The 26,085-nt window shown below is 48.0% G+C and overlaps 2 protein-coding genes and 1 long non-coding RNA gene across 3 annotated transcripts in view; 2 read left to right on the top strand and 1 right to left on the bottom strand.

The window, feature by feature from the left end:
• The window catches only part of LOC119385134 (uncharacterized), a 332,809-nt gene that overhangs the window by 59,548 nt on the left and 247,176 nt on the right, over nucleotides 1–26,085 (top strand). The gene's annotated exons all lie outside the window — the stretch shown is intronic.
• Nucleotides 1–26,085, top strand: part of LOC125757678 (uncharacterized) — a 97,258-nt gene that overhangs the window by 14,221 nt on the left and 56,952 nt on the right. The gene's annotated exons all lie outside the window — the stretch shown is intronic.
• Nucleotides 9,204–25,697, bottom strand: LOC119387488 (probable imidazolonepropionase). The gene is made up of 7 exons (XM_037654887.2): nucleotides 25,481–25,697; nucleotides 20,396–20,502; nucleotides 20,184–20,248; nucleotides 15,593–15,870; nucleotides 14,305–14,530; nucleotides 13,036–13,254; nucleotides 9,204–10,252 (listed from the first exon to the last, which is right to left on the bottom strand). Exons 1-7 carry the CDS (start codon nucleotides 25,627–25,629, stop codon nucleotides 9,881–9,883), a joined length of 1,416 nt encoding a protein of 471 aa, XP_037510815.1. The 5' UTR covers nucleotides 25,630–25,697; the 3' UTR covers nucleotides 9,204–9,880.

Below are 26,085 nucleotides of genomic sequence, written 5' to 3'. Positions count from 1 at the left end.
GATGAAAGGCTAACCAGGTCATTAATCTAGTTGGCTGTTCTGTACTTGGGAATGGGATAAGGAACACCAAAGAAAAGCATCCCTGCACGGTGCCGGTAATACAGTGACGGGTTTGAGAGCATGTTGTCCCTTATCCGCGGACAAACTCTCTTTTAATAAACGTTTTTTTTCATGTCTTTCCGCCACTCTACTTTGCCGTGGTCAGGTCAGGTCGTCGGCTCGCCTCAAGCGCCGCCATCGGTGCCGCCGTCTGGCGTCAAGCGGCGCCTGTTTGACTCTGAAGAGAGCTCGAAGCGGATGTCGCCGGCCTTCAAGAAGTACAAGACGAGCATGCTCTTGCGCTACATTGGCGCCGACCAGCTGCGAGAGACTCCGGTACGCGAAACGGCGTCCACCGTCCAGGCACCAAGCAAGCAGTCGAGGCCAACCGCCAAGCGGCCGCGAGAGGAACAGCATGTCCACACCACCGAACCAAGGAAGGCTGTGCCGGAGGGTATCCAAACTTAACTTAATGTCCAAGTAAACTATTGAGAAAAGTATGGTATCGATAAAGGAGAAAGACAATGGAGCTAAGCTATGGTCGCACCCGATTGGCTACCCTATTGGGCGCGAGGACATACCGTGGCGCCGCCATGCGGAGGCATCCCTATGACGTGCAAGGTTTGATTGCTCCGCCAGCCCGCTCAGGCCGCAGCCGCATTCGCGTCTGCTTGTTTATTATTATTGTTGTATCTCACTTTGAGGAGGACAGTAAGATACTGCTACGGCTTCGTCACTGACTGTACGAAATGCTAAATAACTACTCAGAAAAAGATATTACGTCCTCATAATGCCTTAGACAGCGTCCTGACTGCCGGCGTCGTCTGCTATGCCATAGGCGTGCGCAGGGTTCCTCATTAAGGGGGTCGAAGGTTCATCGCAGCGGTCCCCCCCCCCCCTACTAAGTCCATGTATAGGGCAGATTTTGCGCCCCCCCCCCCTCTTAGGTGACTAGAAGGGTCAATGTACGGGGCAGATTTTGCGCCCCCCCTCCTAGATGATTAGGGGGGGCGGCCGCCCCCCCCCCTGTGCGCACGCCTATGTGCTATGCCCACAGATATGGAAACCACGAAGGCCGCGTACGCTGATTTTGTAAAAGGTAACGTTGCGTCGAATGGGCTTTAGCGCGTGCTTGCTACAAAGAAACACATTTTTGCTGCAAGAAATGCGGGCAACCGTGCAACTTCATTCATTGTAAGTTTGCATATAAAAACGGGCCGCGGTTGACACGACATGCATGGGCAAATTTACATTCCTAATTAGTACACATAGCTCTATGAAGCACGACGACAGCGGTTTCTCCGCTTTGTGGGAAGCAATCCAGTATGCTTAAGAGATTCATGCAGCCGCAACCTTTCTCATATTATTGGAGACACACGCACGAGAGCCATATGTCCGCGCGCCTCATTCAGTGTTGTAGCTAGATAACATTCCACATTAGTTTGTCTGCGGCACGATTTTAATATCTATCTGTTGCTTCTCATTACGCGAATTTTCTAAGGTTGTCACATGTACGGTGCATTTTCGATTGCCACTGAGCCACATCGGCATGAAAATTTTTTACGATTGACTCCGTTATCCAGCTTGCACAAAGGGGCCAATCGCGATCGAAAAATATGGTCCCGATCGGGCTCGATTGTGATAGCAAATGCACCGTGTGCCGGCCAGCCGTACTACTTGCGCACTTGAATGCCCATGCTGCAAGGTGTAGCTTACCGTTGTCTAAATGACAATTTTATGTTGTAGTGAAAATATCAGCGCCTAGCATTTATAAAGCTTCATCGATAAGCAGTATGACACTTTGCGGCTACTGTTAGAAGGTGAATCAGTGTTTGAAGCTGGCCATGTTTTCGCCTGTAGCGTAAAACAACACATAGAAGAACAAGTGACACTGGCTATGGGCTCATTTTACAGAAATAATCTATAAGCAAGGAAACGCATGCGCTGAGATTCTGACGGAAACTCGTGTGGCCGGGAAAAGACACGAGGACAATTAAAATGGACACGAGGGCGAGGGGAGGGGGGTGGGGGCGCAAACTGTGGTGGTAGTTACATCGGCGAGACAGGTAACTTTCAGCAAAGACTCAAGCAGCACGTGTATGACGTAAGAAATGTTTCATCAAACGCATAAGCGTGCGCAGGGTTCCCCTTCAGGGGGGGGGGGGGCGAAGGTTCGTCGCAGCGCCCCCCTCCCTATTATGTCAATGTATGCGGCTGCCTTTGCGCCCCTCTTCTCGCCCCCCCTACAATGTATAGGGCTGACTTTGCGCCCCCCCCCCTTCTCGCCCCCTTGCCCCCCCCCCCCCCCCTGCGCACGCCTATGATCAAACGCGCTGGTCGAACACCTAGAAGCAACTGGCCACGAAATAGACAGGGATAAGGCACAGATAACGGAAAGAGAAAATAACTGAATTTCTCGGCTTTATGTTGCGTCTCTGACAATTTAGACAACGACGCACACGCTTAATCGTCATGACGGCAACTTTCTACACATGTCCGCACGTTGCCTACGTCCTATTTTAAAACATACATAACCCGACTGTTTTCGCATTCATTTTTAACAGCGAACAAGGCTCCCGTGCGGGAGCCGGAACGTCTGGTTTTATGAATATTCCTGGCCGGTGTCCACTTTAACACTACAGACTTGAAATAACAAAAAAGGAAGAGAGCTAAGTGACAGCGGCATCATGATCATGAAAAACAGGGTAGAGGTAAAAGTGAAAGCTCACGCCTGGCTCCTTCGCGTACGTAGTGCACTGTGGCACGGAGCAGAAAAGTACCAGGCGCTGAAAATTTTTACTGCGCTTTTCCGTATTGTGTAGTCTCCGCATGGGGGTCCACACACAAGAAGTGAAAGCAAAGCAACGCTGTTCAAAACCGAAAACACCGCGAAATCGCGGTTAAAAACAACAAATTCAACCGTCCGCTTCCCTTCGCCAGAGCTAGGCGAGGTCACGTGATCCAACCCTGCACGTCACAGCGATTGCAGCGCCCGCGTCTCCAGTGGTGGGCCTCGCGCCCAATACATGTGAAGAAAGTAACAGGAGCTAAAGATAGACTGATTGGTCTAGCTGTAGTAATCTAGCAATAGCACGCAGAGTTCTCAATGTCTATTACTTATGCTAGCCGTAGATCGTAGGAATTCAGCAGCGTAAGTATAGATCGACTTTTGCGCAGAGCTCTTTTGGTAGCAATGCTCCAGAACTGTCTATAGTCCCAAGGACTGTGCACATCTCATGCGTCTCAGTATTGTGGGATAAAACGGAAGAAAGTCAATGTGCACGCACCCACAGTTGATTGTTTCTTCGATGAGCAGTCTGGCTCATGCGAGCGTTCCACTTGCCTTCGAGAAGCACATTGGCGGTTTGGTGGTATAGTGCGCATATACTATACTTCGGCCAAGGAGCCAGGACCTTGCCTACTGGATGATCTGTTATAATCGGCTGTACTGATATAAAACCATATGTAATGTGTAGAACAGATGACTTGGTAGGATATTTGTTTGAACAAAGGGGTTCCAAAAAAAAAAAGAGGAATCAACTAACTTTCAACAGTGACTAAATATTTTAGAGACTTAAGAAAACTGGATACACATGATATAGTCCGTTGAATGGAACACGAACTGTAGATCACTTGACCGGCTGCTAGCCATAGTGATGGCGATCATAGTCGTTAAGCTTCGAATATCTTTTCTCTTGACAACTTTCGATTACTGTTTGCGCAGGCCAGAAACCAGCGGCGAAGAAAAGGAAATACGTCGATGAACCGTCCAGGTAAAAACAATGGTCTCAAATGTGTATTACTGTAGTAGCCTCGATTCAAAGAGGAATGGCTAATGTCTTCTTCGCTAAGACACCGCTTTTCCTCGACCCTCCCCCTGGTTCGCAGTGTTGCCAGTCTGCGGTGGACGGAGATAGAAGCGGCCGAAGCGCTGACTCACCTCTCGCAGTCCTCGGCGCTGTGCTGGACACAGCAGCCACAACAACAGCGCGTCTCGTAGCCAGCGGCTACTCCGCCGTGTTGTTCTGCGGGCACCGCCGATAATACGCGTGATAATACCTGTCTGTGATATCGACACCATCATTCGCCGCGTTACATACATCGCTTTTTTTCTCTGCGTTCGTGTGTGTTTGTACGTCTATGGCACGTCGTGCTTTAGAAAAGGTGCATGGAGCTTAGGGGTACTGACACAATATTTCGCGGCTGAGATAGCCTGCAGGGTCGATTCCAGTGAACATGCGTATATCATCTGCAAAATGCCAACAGCGAATATAGCTTGGAAGTTATTTTAAATGAATTTTGAAGTTTGCGTGAGCGATCGACATCCTCGCGCTACTGACACCCTCAAAGGGGACCCTTGGGGACCCCCTACTTCCCTCACGTGACCACGCTGCAACAAGTTATGATGATGTCATAGCCGCCATGTTCTCTTGTCGCGTTTGCTCCAGCAGCCTACTCGGCGGCTGCTCGCGAACCGTACGGAAGTGCGTCATAGTTCTGTGTGCTGACGTGATCGAGCTCTGCACCCGCTAGGTGGTTATAGTTGCACCCGGAGGCTTGTCGTTTTTGAAACCGCAACTGATTAACTATCTGTCGAGCGCTACAGCAAACGATGTGCTGTGTTATGACTAACAGGCCCCCAGCAACACATTGCAGCAAAAAAACGCGAGGCCAAAATTTTTGTGTCAGCACCCATTTAAGGTCACGTCACTCGGTTGCGGACTTTCTGCCTGTGCTAGTACTTGGATGCGTTGTTAAATTCAATAATAGATTGTGGTGAGCACGTAGGGGGGCTGGAAGAAGAGACAGGACTGGCGCAGAATGTTCTAAAAATGGTAGAGGGACCGGTCTGATGAACATTTAGGGGCGTAAGCGTGCGCAGAGTTTTCCATTAGTTGGAGGGGGGGGGGGGCGAAGTTTTACCTTGGCCCCCCCCGGCCCCCCAAATGTTTCGGTACAGCAGCATGTAGAAAACTGCTGCGCGATAGACTCGTGATGTAGCAGTGACGCTCTATGTGCTATACAGGAACGATAAGTAAGATTACTGTTCCATATGTTCTTCACAAAAAGGAAGAACGGAGAAGTCATTGCAGTAAAGTAACTCCCTCTAAATCCCCATGTTCGAGAAGCATACCTGTTACGTCACTACGTCAGTAGTGTGTAACGCTGAATAGTCGCTTGTGACTTCTGAGTACAATATCGAACCACTGTAAAAATTATTTTTACCCGAAAATTTTGCTTTTTCTTTCGATGAACTTTTTAGAAATGCTCCTTATATTGGCGCGAATGACCGCTTCGTGTAATTACGAGCAGCCTCTCGTCCTGTCGTCCCTGGCGTGGTATAGACTCCCGTAAACGCATGAACAGAGGCGCTCGCGTATGTCTTAACTCGAAACAGTGAATTATACGACAAATATTCTGTCGAACGCTTGTAACCTTGTCGTCCCTGGCGTGGTATGAACTCCCGCAAACGCAAGGGTTGCGAGTGTGGAACGTTTGAATTGTAAAATCAGACTCACTCGTTTTTTTTTTTTTTTTTTTTCCTCTGGTCCCGCTAATCGCCTGCCTGCCTGCTTGTCGGCCCCTAAATAGGCGTACACCTGGAATGTACGTTACGTCAAAGCATGCCAGACTTGCTTGCGATAAGGCAATTTTCTCTGCACGCACGTGTTTCACTTTTCTTGCGCATTGTACATTCTGACGTGTCTAAACCCTCCCTCCCTTCAGCGCTGTCTTCTCACATGTTAAAAGCAAACAGTATTCGGACGGAGCAATGATTACTGACATGCATTTGCAAGGTTGCATAGACCGGCCTGCTGCTTACGTCATCCGTTCTCTTACTAGGTGTAAAGCTGTAAAGCTATAGAAGTATACAGCTATACTATATTACATAGTTCTCACATGACGTCTCAGACAGGTTCTCTGCGCTGGGTACCTTAAAGGCCAACTCCGGTAATTTTTCGAGGTCGATGGATCTCAATGAAATTCGCTGGGTACGTTCCTTTGCACGTTTCCGTCATTTATGCCAAATTACAGGCTTGAGACATGCGCAGATTGTTTGCAAATAAATTTTAAAGATTGTCTGCAAACGCACTCCTGGCTTACCACAATTATTGGCAACATTGCGTCTGTGTCGTCAGTATTGGGAAGGCGGCGGAAGTGACGCAGCCGAGGGCACCGCTAACTTCGGCCGCTACAGCGAGCGTCTGCTGTGCTGGCCGAGACACTGTCAGTATCAGACACGGCACTGTCAGTCGCAGACATTACAGCTGATGCGCGGCGTGCTGACCTCTCCACTGTGCGCCTGCTCGTCCCGGCTGTCACAGTTTTCATACTGTGTGCCGGCATGACCGGCATGCCTTGCACGACTTCCGGTTCGTTCGTAACAACGTCTACGTCATACGTAGACAGCACACTCGCTTGGGTTTCGGTTTCGGTGTTGCGCTTTTTTGCTTATTTAAAATTATTCTCCAGTTTGCCGAGTATTTCTGCTATCGGGCCCGTAACAGGAGCGTCTCAGGAACAAAAGCACCATTACTTTGACATGGCCAAAAAATCGCCGGAGTTGGCCTTTAACATGGCGGCCACCGTGACTTTTTATCTCATGAGTCAGTGCGGAGGAGGACACGCAGTCGTTCGGTCCCCGCATTCTTTTGTGTTCTCCCCGTTTTCTTCTGTTCGCCAGCAGCGCCAAAGGGGAACACAAAGAAACGCGACGGGGCACCGGCACTAATCTGATGTCACCGTTTCTTTCTCCGCGCTTTCGAGGAAGAGTTCACGCAGCATCTCAACCAACTAGTACTCCAAGATGGAGACCGCAGTGACGCCAATTAAAACTATGTATAAAAGAAGTGCATGATCACACCCTTGCTCGTATTCAGACCACGTGTGCACTGCTTCTGGCGTCACTGGCGTGGCCTAATCTCCCGCAAACGTGCAGAAGCTTTAAGCACGTGGTAACTTCTCGTAACCGCTGTCTTCGTTAGAGTGGCTTTAATTCGAGAATGCATGTGCGTAAGCACATCTGCATGGACGAGCTAGGTAATGTATAAATGAGAGGGGAATGCGCTGGTGTCCACATAAATTTCTTTTCAATGTTATAATCGCTGCATTGGTTGGTTGGTTGGCGAAACTTTATTAGTATAGTCCTGAGAGACGCGAATTAAAGCTAGAAATAACATAAACACACTGACCTTTATTGTATAAGATTTTTTTTTCTCATGCTCACAACCTTGCGTAAGCTGATGGTTTCTTGCGTTGCACTTGCGTAAAGAAGGCTGGGTACGTTCAAAGCAATCTACATGTACCGAAAATGCACCGTTTGTTCTAAGTATACCTCAACGCCTACAAGTTATGATGGCTAAACCAAGGACATGTGTCTTTGGTGCAGCAGGTTGGCAGTTACCGGACTATTATTCCTTGTTATGAGCTACAGATTTGAATGGCGGCGGCGGCATCGTACGCGAAAAACGCGGCGCCAGCGAGCATACAGGAATGCGGCCCTAGAAGGGGCTCCGGTCGCATGCGTATTTGTATGCGCCGATTTCCAATAATTGATGCTTTCTCAATCGTGGGCTTGTAGGCAATCAGCCGTTTCTGATATGGCAATCTGATCTTTTATTAAGGTCACTTGTCGTTTCACGTTGCCATATTTCGTTATTGCCTGGATATGAACTCATGACCGTCGTAGTTGCCTGTTGCAATTGAAGTGTTGGGCTGCTAAGCACGTGGGTGAAGGTTCAATTCCCAGCATGGGAGAAGCGAAAAGTTAGTGGACCTCACCACCGCTCGTTACTGGACTTCATACACGAAGCAAATTTATATGTGTATTTCTGAATAAATATTATGCCTAAGGGCAGACTTTCGAAAAAAAAAAAAAGAAGCGAAAAGTTAGGAGGGAGCATTGCGCAGTGCGATAAAAATAAAGAAAGTGGTAGGTTAGGCACGCACACGCTAAGCTTTGCATGCCCCCATTTTCCCGATAGGGGAAGGGCTCGATCATATTTCTTCCCCATTGTTTGCCTAATAGATGTTCTCTTGGTATAAGTGGTGGCAGCTGTGAGTACATGGAACTGCTGCGAGAGCTGGCAGAACAATGTACTATGGACTTCGCCATTCCCACAGTCTTTTGTATTACAATGTCTGTTTTCTGAGTTACCTTGCCAAACGAACAATTCTTGCGTGTCTTATAGTTCATAAATTACAGATAACAATGTGCCGCTGTGTTTATACATGGCGCAATTATGTGATTCATGTATTACCCATTGATGAACACTGGACGTGGTCGCATAGAGAGCCGTACGTTGTGGGAAGGCCTGTGTTTCGATGTTTCCTGCTTACCGCCGCCCATCCGCTGTATTAATCTGACAACGGTCTTCTAACGCGTTCGCTCAAATACATTACATTACTCTGGCCTAAAGAGCAAGGCGCTTTGTATTTGCTGCTTCAAGTCACTCCATTCAGAGTGCGGTTGTATTTGTGTGGTAGCACATATTGCAAATGCTCTCATCTCAACACCCTTGCAATGTTTTATTTATATATCTGTATTGGTGAGCATTAAAACGAATGTATGCACTTTTTGTTTTGTCCTTCACTTCACTCGGTGTCACGTGCATGAGTTCATGTAAAGTTCGCTGCAACAGCCATGTTGCGCTCAAGTGGTTCTTGTTTACTTCTGCTGTGCATGTACTTCCTTTTTAGTCATGCCGAGGCTGGTATAGGGTCAGTCCTGATGCGCAAGCATCAACATTTGCATCGCATCGGTAACGCCAAGGCTGCGAATGTGAAGCTTGATGTTGTGTGATGTTCGCCGCTCGGCTGCTGATCCAAAGGTCGCGTATTCGATCCAGGCTGCAGCGGTCGCATTGCGATGGAGGCGAAATGCTAGGGGCCCTTCTATTGTGCGATGTCGGTGCACGTTAAAGAACACCAAATGATCGAAATTTCCGGAGCCCTGCGGCGTGCCTCATAATCATATCGTGGATACGGCACATAAAATACAAATTATTTTTTGTTATTATGTTGCGTGATTCTAAATCATGACTATCCCTACAGAGAATAACGGTATGCCTCTCTGCGTTTTAAGGGACATAGCACGAGGTGTTCAGTTGTTTCATGCCGGACATGCCGCAGTGTCCTCATACAGAAACGCATAATGTTTCAGCTTAACTTTTCAGTTTATTTCTCATAAGATCTACAAGGTGAGATCAAAGCAGAACTGCACTGCTGTGTTAAGAGAACACACATAAGATAAATTGAGCTGTATTTGAATAAATTGTGTTTTTCCATAAACACTAATGTCGCCTGTTTCGTCGTTAGAAAATGTTTTGGCAATCCAGAACAGAAACAAAAAAAGGCACTTATGTTGACGCCAGCTTGGATTACCCAAATCAGCTCTGCCTTGACGTCATGGATCTTGAAGGCGTCTTTCCGGGCCTAGTTTTTTTTTTTTTTTTTATCGTTGAAGATAAGCTACGTTGCAGTCTGAAACAACCGAAGACTGAACATTGCAAGTTTCAAAAACGGTTACAGAGCCACAACGACATATATGAAGGAAAACATATTCAAAATTTATGACGTCACGACGTGCCGGCGTTGGTCATCCGACGCGAAACTCAACGAATGGCCTTGTGGTGTTATTTTCTTCCTTCCGATAACAGCCATTTTGCCGCGAATTTAACGAATGTACAGTTTCGAAAGAACACATTGTCAGATTGAACTGATTTTAGGATGTCTTTAAGCCAGCCATGATTAAGATAAGGCCACTGCGGTCTTATCACTGTCACTGTATGCGGGTAAGAACCCGCATAGATACAAAATAAAAAAATTACGCCATTTCCCTTCACCTTCGATGCAAGAAAAAATGCACTCTGTAGCCACGGCGAGACCTGAAGCCAAAGCATCGCGAATGCCGCCTCAAAGTCTCTCGCCACCAGCGGAAGGCGCTCTGGTAATGAACAGGGACGGCCCTCTGGTGAACGACCTTTCCAGCCTTGACGACCCACTTGATGAGACTGTCGTGGCAGCCGAAGCGGTACACTAGATGCTCCCAGGATGGCGCCTCCACCACCAGCATGTCGGCGCACTTTCCCACTTCGAGCGAGCCGTGCGTCGAGGAGCGGCCCAGTGAGGCGGCGCCGTTTATGGTGGCCGCCACCAGTGACTCTTCGAGGCTCATGCCGCACACCACGCAAGCCAGGTACATCACCATGGGCTGCGTCGGGAGCATCAGATGCAGTCAGTAGCGTAGCCACAACATTATTTCGGAGGCGTTTCAACCATACTTTATGTAAATTCGTGCGTGTGTTTGTATATGTGCTCAGTGGCGTAGGCAGAAAATTTTTTGTGGGTGGGGGGAGGGGGGACTCACTATTCCTCATTATATATGTTCGTGCGCGCGTTTGTATGTGTGCGTGCATATATACACACGAAGAACTGAAAATTTCCGAGGCTGCCCCCCCCCCCCCTCCACCCCCCTTTTGGCTACGCCAATGTTAGTACCTGTTGTAACGACAAACTGGTGCTTATTCTTACACAAAATCACGTTGATCGGAGTTAAAGAATTAAAGAAAGGCAGACGGGAAGGCACAGCCCTCCTCACTTTACCAAATTTTCTGTACCGTTTCAACCTATGTTAAATGGGCTCTTTGTATCAGCTCAACATCGAAACCAGTTCCAATTCCTTCAAAGCCCTTTTCTTTTACATATATCTGCGGCTATTCCTCACCATTGCAACTGAATAGGGTATGTTGTGTGGGGTCTGAATATATGAACCGCTCTCGGAACACACTGAGACAGCACACGCCGTCGAGCAACCAACACGTGTGCGTTTATTAACCTCTTTTACATACGAACAGCTCACCTGCCGAATCTGATACACTATAGTACCACGCTAAATAACCTTATACAATGCTAATATACTACCCGGAAAGCATAACACACACCCAAGACAACATAAGACATACAATGCACCGCGAAGGCGACGTCGTCGACGTTCGACTCACCACGAGGGGCCCGCGCGAAACGAGCCGCGGTATCGTCCCCCACGGACCCACCGCGGGAGACGTCCATCCACGCACGCCGCCGATCCCCAAAGCCCTTCGCTGCTGTTTTCTATCCGCTGGCCTAGCTTTTCCCGCGTGCGACGCTGCCGCCGCCACCGCGCTAACCCTAACCCGCGCGAGCATAGCGCCACTCCCGCTCGGCGGCTTTTAAACCCAACTGCGGCCAATACGCGAGACACGCGTGCGTCATGAGGCGCAAGCGACTTTACAGGGGGCGATAGCACCCCCACAGTTCTAATACAGTTCACAGCTCAAACAACTATAGGGCAATGTAAAGGCACAAGAAGAGAGAAGACAGAGTGGTGAACTGCCATGGCAGCTGAAGGTTTATTCGAAAGGCTAAAAACTTTATAAACACACTGAGTCATATATCATCATCAAAAAGAGCAGGTAAAAAAGACGAAAGAAAATAGAGAAATGTTTTTGGTATTAAATAAGCACGTCAAGAATATGCCACGTGTTCAGCTGCATCTAGAAAAAAACTTCTGTATCATTAAGCGCTATAGAAGCATGGCTGACACACCCCGTCCCATTTTTCTTTATTTCGCGCGGGCTTCTACAACCTCTCTAGTCGTTGGAGACTCGTGCTTATATAAAGCTGCTTTGAAAAACAGAGCTGTGCATTTATCATGTGACTTACAGTCTCTCATGCAACTCGCAAGATGCGCATGCACAGTCCCTTTTGTGGAAATTATTGCTCCTTCAGCTTGGTGTGTGGGCACCTGCCGTTTTGGCCGGTGTCCACGAAAAAGGCACCAAACACACTACCACGTCCCCTCCCCCCGAAATTTTTCAATTTTGCATGCGTATATACACACGCACACATGCAAACGCCCGCCCGAACATACATAATGTATGTTTGAGTCCAGATGAGTGCAGCCGTGTCCACATGGGCGCGAGTCTGAGCGTAGGCGGGTCATGCAGTGGACCTTCGTGACTTGAAGCTATAAGCTTCGATCACATGTCACTCCACACAAGACAAACTGATCACGAGAAGATGCTTGCATACACTTGTATTGATCAACAGTGGTGAAGTAACGGAAACATTACACCCGGTAGACAATGTTGGACAATACGACTACAATGCAAAAGATGTCTGTTTTATGAAACGTACAATGTTGAGCCATACATAGAAAGACTGGTACACGAGCAATGCTTGAATATTAAGACGGCAGAAGCAATACCGCTGTATTACTCTCGCACTTTTTGCTTTCGTTAACGAGCTGTACATGCTCTTATATTTATAAGCAACGTCAATGCATATTTTCCATTCCGCGCTCTACACTCTGTTTTCTTTCTCGAAGAATTGCCGATCGGCGATACAAGTGAGAAAGAAACACAATGGAAGGTCATGACGTAACTCGTTTACGAGGCCACCGCATTGTAGACAGAGAGGTTGAGAGAAGCTTTATTTTCAAACGATTGAAAGTCTGAGCCGTCGCTGTAAGAATTCAGCTGGCTTTTCCGGCTGTGAATCTGTCTATTCGGTATATATGCAGTGATCTCCAGCAAATGGCGCCGTTACCAACTGCACAGCTAGAATAACAAGTGAAGCGGTTTTTAGGCAGCCCGAAAGGAGAGTGAGGAAGTAGGCAATTTATGCAGTAATCATCAAAGCGGTATTTCTACAACTGCACATATTTCCTTAAACGGCATCTTATATGCAATTCTTTCCACAGCAGAGCAAGTTCTTACATAACCAGGAGTTACGGACATTGTCTCCGCCCCATTTGTTAAAGCTTCACCGCAATAATCAGAAAGGTCGCCATTGAGAGAGGTCGCGTGGCTCTGTGAGACAATCAGTGCTGGCAAGTTTGCAAATTCGGCAATAAAGGGGAATTGTTAAAAAGCGCTTCGTGGCCGGGATAGAGTATATAAATTGTTATCTGATATAGTAGATAAGCTGTGTGCAGCTAATTTCGCAACCGCTCACCATGGCTAGGCAGTAGGCGTTCGGGTTGAAGTCCGAACCCAGGGAAACGGCCACGCCGGCCTCGATGAGACGGCGCACGGGCGGAGGCTCGAGCCGCAGCAGGAACGCCGTCGTTGGCAGCACTACTGCCACGCTTCCCGCCTTGGCCATGGCCTCGATGCCGGCGTCGGACACGCACTCCAGGTGCGACATGGCCTCGGCACCCAGCGATGTCCCCATCTGCAGGAAGTGACGCGGTACTCTGCTGGTATACATGGATGAATCGTGCCCAGGTTACGGAAGGTGTGAAGGGACGTCCCAGCCTGAAATCACCTGATAGCATAGGCGTATGCACGAGGGGGGTTGCTCCCCCCACACCCAATCATCAGAAGGGGGCACCAAGTCTGCCCCATACCTTTACTTAGTCGAACCTTCCCCGTCATTGTTTAAAATGCGATGTTATGGCCATGCCAGTTTTTGACGATAATGGCGGCCGATGACCATTGATGTTGCATTCCAGAGCTGTTTACTTCCCATTTTTACCCCCGGAAAGCCGGGGACCAAAGTCAAGCCGTTCTGAGAAGCACTTCATCGCTTTATTTTCAATTCTGCATCCACTGTGAAGCTTGTTTTTGTTCGAACTCGACGAACAGGCGAGGGGGGGGGGGGGGGGCGAAGCTACGACGAGACTTCGCCGCCCGAATGGGGAACCCTGCGCACGCCTATTGCCTGAGAGGCTTCCTCAAACCTAGTGAAAGAGCACATGTCTCGTATACGAGATTTTCTGGTTGTGAAAATGGAACAGGAGCCTAATGTAACAGTTCCAACCCAGAGTGATCCGTTCCCGCATCCGCAGCAGATTTCCGCCATCCGGCGTGAGTGTCCAGGCGACAAGAGGGAGATAGGCCAGCCCACAGTGTGGAGTGACCTATGAAAGTTTCATCCTACGGGCACATTCGTGATCAACGAATAAAACAAGTTTAGACAGTGAAATATTAACGACCTGTGGTCCTACAGCGGTGGCGTAAATAATCAGCACTTCATTATGCTTTTTTTGTCTTGCCCATTGGAGACTGTATAGGGGGACATAAACTCTTTATCTTTATCTTTGCTGATTCCAACTTAACGGTTTAGTCGATAAATTACTTGATCCACAGCTAAATTTGGTATACCAAGTTTGGTATACCGATATATGGTATACCGATATATGCATTGTCCCACTGTGTACCTATAGCATAACGGGCCTTTAGCATAACGCGCACTTTAAATCAGTGCGTCTAGTGTGCACACCTCAACTCCGCCAATCCAGTTCAGCTCTTCGGCATGGAAGTTGAGCCTGAGGCCCGCTTCGCGACCGGCCTGTAGGATCTTGCGCGAGCTCTCCACGTCAAAGACGCCCTTTTCGCAAAACACGTCGATATTCTCGACGGTCAGCGTGCCTTCCAGAATGCGCCTCTTTATATCCGGCAGCTGCCTCGTCACGATGTCCTCGGTGGCTTCTTCCGCGTTCTTTCCCCTGCGACGAAACAGTGCTGTCTTTAGCACCATTTTGTATCGGCTCCGATTGACCGAGAGAGCAGGTCCGCCATATTTGATTTGCTCAAACGGAATTCGACAACATGACGTAATTTTAGAATTGAATCTAATCCAATTCTGATTAAGACCTGATTTCTCGGGAACTGCGCAATTAAAAGGATACAAAATCAGACGAACTCGTACAGACGCTGTTGTAATTTGTTTTAATTAGTTGGTTAGCTAGTTATGTGTACCGAAAGCGTGCTTTAAATCCTCTCCGGTGACATTTGACCCCCCTCGTACCCGTCGCAAATGTTAAATTTTCCACCTTTGCTACTGTTTTAATATCATCATCATCATCAGCCTGTCTACGCCCACTGCAGGGCAAAGGGCTCTCGCCAATCAACCCGGTCCTGTGCTTTCTGCTGCCACGTTATACCTACAAACTTCTTAATCTCATCTACCCACCTTATTTTCTGTCTCCCCCTCATGCGTTTGCCATCTCTTGGAATCCAGTCAGTTACCCTTAATGACCACCGGTTATCCTTCCGACGTGCTTCCGACGGCCCATATCCATTTCTTCTTCTTGATTTCAACTATTATATCCTTAACCCCCGTTTGTTCCCTGACCCACTCTGCTCTCTTCCTGTCTCTTAATGTTACACCTATCATTTTCCTTTCCATCGCTCGCTGCGTCGTCCTCAATTTAAGTTGAACCCTCTTTGTAAGTCTCCAGGTTTCTGGTTTTAATATGTAGCAACCTAAATGCACCGTAGATGCAGTTGATTCGTATGCATAAGAACTGTTGCACGGCTAGTTTGGTGTATGCATACGACCATGTTAATTGGACATCACTGCACACGTAACTGATAAACTGTTTCTGTCAACAACCCCATAATGCGCCGGCTACGAGTCGAAAAGCAGTGCGCATGCGCTAACAAAAAGAAAAAGAGGGTGGGGTCTAACCTTATCAATCGGCTCTCACTTGCCCGAATACACATAAATAATCGTGTGGGCACGTCGCAAACAAACATGCACATGCACATGCACGGGAGGGTCTCACTTAGGGACGGCGTGTGCTCCGCAGTAGGTGCTGGATATCTCTATCGGCGTCCTTATGCGAGCCTTCTCGATTGTGTGCAGCATCTTGAGCTCGGTCTGTAGGTCGAGTCCGTAGCCGGACTTGGCCTCGACAAGTGTGGTGCCAGCTGCCAGCATGGCGTCCAGCCGCTCCACCAGGCTCTCCAGCAGATACTCCTCGCTGGCATCGCGCGTGTGCTTCACCGTGAAGTGGATTCCGCCCCCCTTTTCATGGATCTCCAGGTACGTCGCACCGGCTAACTGCGAGGGCACGTGCAACCAGAGTTCTTTAATGGCACCACTTCCGATACCCTGGTTGAAAACTCCGGACGATTGGGTACATTTCGTTGAGGAAGTGTTAACGTCAGTGAGTGATAAGATCTGGCCCACCAACACGGGTCGCCAACTAAAACAACAACAACAAATTGTGAGAATGGCAGCATGGGCTAGTTGGTGATTTATAATCGACATATTTGCACATCACATCACTTGCATTTCAGCGCCTGTGTTGTGTCCTTTCATACGTCCTCGTTTACGTAGCGCTGTGCAAATATGTCGATAACAAATTGTAGATCCCATGCTCTGGGAAAGTCGGCGAAGCTTATCGGCGGCTTCTACTATCACAATCCCGATGGAAAGACGCATGTTGGTACCGCCGGGTAGGTATAGATTTGCAAATCGGGTACTTACTGGGAAAATACGAAACGTAACGTGACGTTTAACGCATGATACAACCTTTTTAATACCATGGTCCATCGGTGTCATCGTACCCTTTACGACGCATGAATCGTCTCCACTACGCAAGTGCTTCCTTTCCAAACACATTCACGCTATACAGCTGTGCTTCGTTCTTTGCGCCTCCATCAGCTGTGTGGGACACCGTCTGCAACGTCTGTGTACATCGTCCAGGCACTGATGCTAAATCCGAAAAAAGAGGCAGAGGAAACTTCACATGGCTGCAGCTGAGCAACTGAGGTATTGTTGTTTGGCTACAGTCGATTCATTGGTTTATACGGTATTACGGACCTTAAAACTGTGGTCTGTAAGGCTGAACGAGTACTATTGGCATAGCCGGGGGGGGGGGGGTCATAGCCCCCGAAAATTTTCAATTTTGCATGTCTATGTATACAGGCACACACACAAACGCACGCACGAACACACATAAAGTATGGACGAACCGTCCCCCCTAAAGTCCCTGAAACTTCGTAAAGTAGCGACATACGTGCATAAAAGCGCGCCTCCTCTCTTTTCTCCCTCCTCTGCCCTCTCCGAGGCTGACGCCACGTCGGCATTGGCCAACTGCCGTCACGTGGGACAGCGCGCCGCGTTTGTTTGTTTACAGTCGCTCGCGACTGCCATCTTTGCTCTCGAAGTGCGGGCTCGCTGGTTCTCAGCGCACGTGTTCTATGGATACGCACTTTCCATACCGCGTGCGTTGTGCTGTGTGATACATTGCACACAAGACCGACGTCGCGGTTGGTTGCCATGGGCTTCTGCTGCGCTTTCGGATGCCGAAACAAATAAAGCGAAGGCAAAAACCGTCCGGGCAGGGGCGTAGCCAAGGGAGGGGTTGGGGGGGTTCAAACCCCCCCCGAAATTTTTCAGTTTTGCTGGCGTATATACACACGCACACATACAAACGCACGCACGAACATACACAAAGTATGGTTGAACCCCCCCCCCCCCCCCCCCCCCGAAAAAAATTTCTGGCTACGCCCCTGCGTCCGGGAAGCGCAACGAGTTGCGAAGGAAGGCTTGGTTACACCGAATCGGAAGATAGAACTTTCGGCCGACGCTTTCGACGCGACTGTGCGAGGTAAGTTGCTATCCTCCCACTATAAGTACTCGTCGAGGTTCGCGCAAACAGCTACGTGCTATAACGCCGTAGACAGGTGTCAGTTAATTGTGCAGTACGTCGCTATTCCTCACACGTTTTATTGCTGCTGCTGCGGGGTCTGTACTCAGTGTTTTTTTTTTTTTCAAGAGTATATGGTTAGGTTTTCTGCTTGACGTGATGCGCCTACTGGTTTGAGTTTGCGGTATTGGTTTGTGCGCCTAGCATGGCCGCGACTACGGAGGCACGCCGACTGACGATCGAAAATGTGATTGCGAAACTTCAGAGATTCGGCGCATTCTTTTGAAGAAACAAGCTGCAGTGTGAAAACTCACATTAGGAGTGATACTCTCTGTTTTGTTGCGTGCTCGGTTGTTTTTTTTTTTTTTCCTGGAGCAAAGAGCTTTCTCTGGCTCTTGCGATGGACTTGCGATAGAAGGTAGGTAGGCAAAGCGTGCGTGCCCAACCGAGTCGCAGGGTGCGTTCATCGTTTAGGAACCTCACGTACACGTGTTATTCAGCGCGAAGGTTACGTGCCATCTCGTGTGGAGTTTATATCCGCGAGTGGCTTTCCGCACAGCGGTGGAGCAGAGGTTATGGTGCTCGGCTGCTGACCCGAAGGGCGCGACCGACCGCGGGGCGGTCACATTTCGATGGAGGCGATAGCTTGAGGCAGTGTGCCGTGAGATGTCAATGTTCGTTAAAGAACATCAGATGGTCAACAATTTTCCGAGCCCGCCACTACGGCGTCTCTCATAATCATATCGTGGTATTGGGACGTATGATATTATTATCCGCGAGTGGAGCTCTCGCGAAGGAAACGTTTACGGTGGCAGCTGGCTAGTTTATTCTTTCGCTTGCTCGTTCATTGAGCAGCGAGTATAGTTCGTATGTCAAGTTCGTCTACGAGGCGCACTTGCGGCACTATGGTTTGGTGCGTCTAATCTCTTAACGAATCAACCAACGCTGTCTTGACTGGAAATGGTGTACGCCTTCTGGCGCATTCTTCTTTCAATGAAGCTCCGAGCTGCTGCTTGAACTGACAGTCATTTTCTAAATAAATATTAGTCGCCACTCGTTAACTAGCATAATACCGCCAACACCCATTGCCCATGTGTTTCTTGCACTCTAAAAACTGTCCGTACCCTTTGTGGAGTCTTCTTGCCCGTCACCAACAACCGTCGTCTGGCTAGTTTGCGCTTCCTTTCTTGAAAACTCGGCGCTCGCCGCTTTCCTATCAAGTGCTGTTAATAAACACGCACGCCATTCGTGCCTGGAAGTACGGTGCGCCGGCGATAATGCAAGGAAAGACACACGAGATTGATGGTTATTGTTTCGGGACAGGAATACGCCTCTTAGCCCGCAGAGATTTGGCGAAAAAGAAAAAAAAAAACAAGCGAGCCAAATGCCTGGACCTCGTTTTGTTGGGAAAGAGATGCCTCAAACTCCCCCTTTTATACTGAGTGTACAGTGCTACATAATACAGACACGTATCGCGGCGTTAACTATATTTACCCAACCGATACTTTGGAACGGCTACCTCTAGTGCGTACTTGGCAGCCTGCACGTGCGTACATTGGTATGCACGACGAATTCGCCATCGCGAGGGATGAACGTATACAATTGTAAGTTTCGGAAGGCTCATGGTAGAGCGGGAACAGTACCGTTCAAACATTACGCATTGTCCTTTACAAACGCGTCCTAACATCCTCCTAAAAACAATATAATTTCAAAAAAAAAAAAAAAGGATACCAATAGCTAGACGGCTAGTGCGAATGCTTAAGCCGGGCGCCGCCTGGCAAGCCGCGCGCTCTCTTTTGCGAAGCGTCGTCTGCTACGCGGAGCAAGGTAGGTGGCGCCATACCGAAAAGAGAGTGCGAAGGAGAGGAGAACGAGGAGGAACGCGAGCGGAGGAGGAAAGTGTCGCTACTTTACGAAGTTTCAGGGGTTTTAGTCCCCCCTCCCCTCCCGAAAAAAATTTCTGGCTACGCCTCTGACGAGTACAATTGTGTATTTATCTGTATCGACCCACACAGATTGCACGACCTCACAGATTGCACGACCCACAGATTGCACGACCTCCGTGATCGGTCCGCGTTAAAAAAAAACTCACAAGGTCCCTTATGCATTCGCCTAACACGACTCGAAGGCGAAAGCCATCTTCTTTTTCTTCATCTAAGTCTATGTATTGATCCTCCCCCGCACTCCCTACGAAAACTTTCTGCACCTAACACGTGGTTTTGCACTGCCTCCGTGGTCGGCCCACCTTTGACCAATAAGCGACGATGTCATGTAATGACGCCATCACGTGATGTCATGTTATGTGACGCCATAGTGACGTAGTGATGACGGCACAAATTGTGGCTATCTGTGACGTCGTGATGACGTCACATTGTGACGTTATCACGTGATCATGATTTTTTGCAACATTCGAGTTGACGCCGACGGTCAATTTTCGCGTTTGATGAAGCATCTAAGGTCATCTCCTTAATATTTGAAAGCCTCGCGGGCACGCACATCTTGCACTGATCTCATGATCTATACCCACCAAGACACCACATTCAATACGCTTACTATGCGATCGTCACACCATAATAATATTACATTGTTTGGGGGCTCAGGCCATTTTACAGAGCGAGGCACACTCCAAACCTCGGAGAGGCAAGCAAGTAAAGGTCTGCTTTTAGAAATGTTCCTGAGTTTGTACTTCTTGGCGAGCTGAAATAGCCATGACACTCACCTTCATCGCGAATTCGTGCACACGGTCCCCTGCCCATACTGGATGCGTGTGCGAGTCAACGAGTCCTGCAGAATATATGTGAAGAGTACTACATTATGGCATTTTCTATCAAGCCTTCTTGTAGCTCAGCGCATCCAGATTGCTTCTGGATGCACTGAGCTACCAACCAAATTGCTTCTGGCATCGTTTGAATATACGCGATCCAAACTCACCTGGGAGAACGCAGCAACCAGTGGCATCGATGACTTCTTCAAACTGACTTATTTCGTAGTTCTTGGCGATAATGCTGCTTTCGTCTATCGCAGCTATCCTTCCAAACCTGCGATCCAAGTTCCACGTATTGGTCTAGAACGCAAACGAAGTAAATAACCAAGAACGGGGGTACAAAAATGTTTCTACTTGGAGGAAAAAAAGAAAACAGTAACGAAGCAGCATGTTTCATCCGGATACATACTTATATGTATATACTTTAACAACAATGAGAAGGCGAGCTCAAAAAAATAAAAATAATTAAAAGAGCCTGTAATGCGGAAAAGAGGGTTTGCAACGGACATGTATAAAATATTCCTTAAATGTTATCCATTTTGATCACTTAGATTATGTTTGCCATTGTGCACTTGCAACTCATTTTTCGAGGGTATCTGTTTCGTACTAAACCACATTTCTGGGTGCTTTCGTGGGATAGGTCTGCCCCTTTTCAGCTTCGGAATAAGCAGAGGGAGCGCACGTAAAAATGTAGGCATAATTACCAAAGGGGAGTTGTAAAACTCTCGATAAGGTGTTCACTTACTGCATAACTCGCAACAGAAGACGCCGCGGCGCTCGCTTCATTTACCCTTCCGGAATGTATGGTGACTCTACTTGTACCGAAGCAGAGTTAACGTACTTTAATAGGGGTACAAAAACTCTCTAAAATGGTGTTAAAACTGCATAAGCAGCTATCCCCACAAAGGTGAAACTTGCGGCACTCTTTTTCTTTCTTCACTCTTTACGACAGAGCGCGCTTGCCGTAAATACTTGTGCCGATAATAGTAACATGCTGCAAACAGGCTAAGGAAACTTGTGTTAAATACTGCGTAAGCAGTTTCTCCCTTATTCCTGCAAAATGAATTAGTTGCCAGCGTTTCTTTAGTCTTGAGAGTGCAGGTCGCTTAACTACTTTTTCTACAGATACGGCCTCCTTCGCTGTCGCCGATTCTTCCTAAAATTCTCACCGTCCCCTGATAGTGAGCACTATAAGGTATTTTTGCTGCGTTTGTTATCTAGTGGAATCGGATAAAGAGTCAGTTAAAACCTACAAAGTACTTACTAGTGGCAGCTATATAGTTACAGATAACGATATTCGGCGCCTTCCCCGTGAGTCTGTAACGCGTCTGTACCAAATGGTCACGTGAAAAAAAAATTGGCCGCGTATCTGCGTTTTTCGCTGCAAATGTCGTCGAAAGAGGATAGTCTTCTTCCGGCCGTACTACATGAGTCCTCCTCCTCTATGTTACGTCGTATTTGCAGCGCAGCCCGAAAACACTAGCATTTTCAGCGCAGCGCAAGAAACACTAGGGTCTTTATAACTACGTATCTATGTATTTTCTAGTAAAGGAACACACCACCTAATACTTTCGTACTGATGTTGCGTCTCAGGTATGCGTAACATTTGCTTTTTGATCGACAATGTTCACAAGTATGAACGGCGATACCAGTGCAAGATGGCTGGGCGTTTAGAAAGTGGATAAACTTTGACCGGGTGGCTCAATCGGGTGACAGACAGACAAACGGAAAGACAGACAGACCAAAATTTCTGCGTCTAAGTTCCCCGAGAAAGACTATCATCTTTAAAATCACACCATCTCCCGCTAAAGGGGACCATGAGGCGATGCGAAGCAGCGTTTCGGCATGTCGAGCCCGTGTTTCAGAGGGGAGAGTGGAGAGGGGAAAGGGGGAGTGGAGAGTGGATTGAGGAAAGGAAGTGGAGAGGAAAAGGGGAGAGGAGGTGTGGGGAGAGGGTTTTCGCATGCGTAGTAAGGGTGGTCACGCCACACACCACCACCGTATTTAATTCCGCCATAAGATGCTTCGCATCTAAAAAACTTGAGAAAGAGTTGAGGTACGAGGAGGCGCGCATCATTGTGTGTTTATAAACATTTATTGTATAACAGACGGTTAACAACAACAACAATTTAACATGACGCTTTCTTGCTAGAAATACGTTCACGAGAAGGACAAAACATAATTTGGTAACATGGACATAAATAAACACATGAAATGACGCGGAGGTAACAAGTACAATTGATGTTTAGCACATTTACACACACATACAAATAATGTCACAAAAAGCTAGGTACGTACATATATGCGCATTACATGGTAAAACAGAAAGCACAAATAAAAACGCCAGGCCTGCGCTGAAAGCGCAGCACAGTCACAGCGAAAGCTGGAAGAGCGGCGTTTCTAGAGCCCGTTATAAGCTCTCTTGGGGCTACAATACAAGTACACTAGAAAGGTACCCACTACGCCATAAATCACAATTTTTGTGAAGTTTGGAAGCACCTACTAAGCCATTATTTGTCATTCTGCGGAGAAGCGAGGCACCAGCTACACGTCTGTAAGGCATTATGTGCACTTTGTTGACGCGACGACTGATGACGATGAAGAATTATGGCTCAGCCCTTTGTAATGGGTTGGAATCTTTAAACGGCCCACCAGTTATGTAATTTGCATTGGGTGACGCCCGGTCGCTATTTCCCTCTCCCGTCATGCTGTATAACATACGTTGGCGTGGGAAAGAGACGGGGGGGGGGGGGCAAGAACTTTACTGAGACCCCGAGGAAATGGATCGTGCGCTTATGGGCTTCCTTGGCAACCAATACAAATGCCCTTGCGAGGAACCCACTACGCTATAAATCATTGTAATTTTACTGAGACCCCGAGGAAGTGGATCATGCGCTTATGGGCTTCCTTGGCAACCAATCCAAGTGCACTTGCGAGGAACCCACTACGCTATAAATCATTGTAATTTTTGAGAAACAGGGCAGCAGGCACTCTGCCATTTTTCGTCATTCTACGGAGAGCGTTGGTACCTGCTAAACCCATGTAAGGCATTATGCGCACTTTGTTGATGCTGTGCCTGATGACGATGAAGAATTATGGCAGGGTCCTTTGTAATGGGTTGGAAGCATTCAACAACCTACTCGTTGCGCAATTCGCATTATGTGACGCCTGGTTACAGAATTCGCGTTGTGCGACGCTTGGTGCTTATTTTACTCTTCTACTGCGCTATATTGCATATGCTAATGTGGTTCCTTCCCGACATGAAGCTTGTATAGGACCTTTTAGCAAAGCAGTTTCAAGCACCGGCATGGCTCAGAGGTTGAATACTGGGCTCCCACGCAGAGGGCCCAGGTTCGAACCTCGTTCCATCCTGGAATTTTTTTCTTATTCAGTTTTTTTTTCTTATTTCGAGCGATACTGGTTACGGACACCGGCGGCGGCGGCGGCGGCGGCGGCGGCAGCGGCGGCGGCAGCGGCGGCGGCGGCGGCGGCGGCGGCGGACAACTACGGCGCCAAAAACGGCCGGTGAAATGATCTCATAACAGCTTTCGCTGTAAAACGTCAATATGTACATCTTGCGTATTTACATGGCGCTTCTGCCGATACCAACCGAGACAACAGCTTACCAAAACCAGGCAGGCCAAAAAACAAGCTTCACGCGTCTGTCACAGACCAATACAAAGGGGCAAGACCAGTGCCGAAGGAATTCCTCCTCACCGAGGAAGAAGAGCTCCTCCGACCGAACAGATAGAAGCTCCGTGTACAATCGCTCTAGGATTGGGAAGAGAGCGCGACGGCGACGGCCTGCTGCAGCAACCTCGCAGCGGTTGCGCCAAAGACAGAAAGCGCCGACAACAATCAGAAGGCACGCGAAGCGACCTCGAGAACAACGCCCAGAACAAACGAAGCGGTTTACTCCGAGGCCGCGAAATCCGGCATGCACGGCCCTCCAGAAAATACGCGCAATGACACATTGCCTCAGAACATGCTCATTACGGAACGATTTTTGATGGAGTATGGATCGACATGTGTGACAAGGAGGGATAAGTGCTGTTTTCCCCATACAGACACATGTTCGTGTGGCTGGTTTTCAGCCTAAAATCTTGAACTTCCTTGCAAATTCCAAGAATGATTCCGACATCACTGCTCAGGGACACGTGAAATGTTAAGTAGGGACGATGAACTTTTAATTAATAATGCGCACGTAGTACTTACATTAGCAGCGAAAAATTACTTACGCTTACAACAGAAACCACCTAGAACGACTTTCTCGCACAGATGAATGGCAGGCGCGATGCAGTTCTGGGAGCGGAGCTTGTATTTATTTTTAGGTTGTAACAAGAAGGTTTGGGTTGTAACCAAGGAGGATTAAAAAAAAACACAATGCAAATCCTCCTCGGTTGTAACCGGCTACGGTTTCAATCCTTTTAGAAACGCTCGTTCCATTGAGCATATATATAGGACTAATGAGTTGCGTTCTTTAGTCTGCCCAACTTACCTGCTCAGCGACTTTCTCGGGTATTTCAAGATGTTGTAAACTTTCCTGGGGGAACGCGTCAGGGTACACTTATTTCATATCCTGCTTAGGAAGGAGTGTACACATACGCACGTGTAAATTTGCAAACACACATGTAGTGCGATATGTGCTGTATCATGCCACGTTGCCATTTCGAGCTCTCTACCCGGCACGTTCTACACGCACAAAAGCTAGTTTTTGAACGCTGCAAATCTTTTCATACAATGTCATAGCTCCTCGAAGAGGAAACAAAGTCGTATTCATCGAAAGCACAGTTACGGAGATAAAGCAAAAAGGAAAGAAAAAACGGCATAACGCTCCAGACACCGTGACATGAAAATCTCATGCACTGAATTATACTCGTATATATACGTCGTCGATGTAGGCTAAAGAGATAGCCGGGAGCAGGAGGTGTAGTACATGCAGACTAAAGCGTGAACATGGGCGTAGGTACATTTTCGAAGTTTTTAACGGCCCGTTATGACCACATTAATAATGAAAGCTTTTTCTTTCTTCTTTATTTGATATCCAAGGCACATATGTTCAATAATCCTTGTTCAAGTGCGAGGATAGACTGTTCAAGAATGAGCACCAAAATGTCCTTTTTGGCTATGTTTAGTACAAAAATACAGGACATATGAGAAGTATGACTAGTACGCTATAAACCTGCGCTTATAAGATACACAGATCCGAGAGGAAGGAGAGAGAAAAAAATCTGTTTTCAAGTTTTACTCACTGATTCACCACAATGCTGAAAGTAACATCGTTTCCTTGCAGGACCGCCAGTCGCTTCATGGAATCTCCTTTCACGATTTTTTGTCCACTGTCTACAACTTGGACAACTTGTCGAGCGTTTTTGAGCAGCAGCCGGTACTTGTCAGCCATCGCTTTGCCCGCGCCTGCAGCGACTGAGCTCGCGCCGCTGCCGATAAGCAAGTTTTATAGCGGCGAGGAATTTATATCCGGGCTCGACCTCTGAAAGACTTGGCTGCAGCAGCCCGCGCGGTCGTGTAAAGACGCAGGGCTAAAGTAAGCGAAAGCGGTTATCTTTCCAGCATCCTTTTTAGACCTATATCAGTTTGTTATGTTAGCTTTTGTTACAGACCTATATCAGTCTGCAACAGAAAAGATAAACGCGTTAGAGGCACTCCGTTTCGCTTTTGAATCGGCACCGTAATCACCTCACGTAGCCAGAGAGGTGGGAGGCCATAACCTCACCACTTGTAGGCTTTGGAGGACACGGGAAACAAAGCACCTCGCACCCCCCCCCCCCACCCCCCGCCCCGTTTCCGTTCTATTTTTTTTTTTCAGAAACAAAATCCTGGCTACACTTTTGTCTAA

Source organism: Rhipicephalus sanguineus, chromosome 3, assembly GCF_013339695.2.
Source record: "Rhipicephalus sanguineus isolate Rsan-2018 chromosome 3, BIME_Rsan_1.4, whole genome shotgun sequence".
NCBI lineage: Eukaryota > Metazoa > Arthropoda > Arachnida > Ixodida > Ixodidae > Rhipicephalus > Rhipicephalus sanguineus.
Note: the sequence above shows the minus strand (reverse complement) of the source record. Positions and strands in the feature narration are given on the sequence as shown.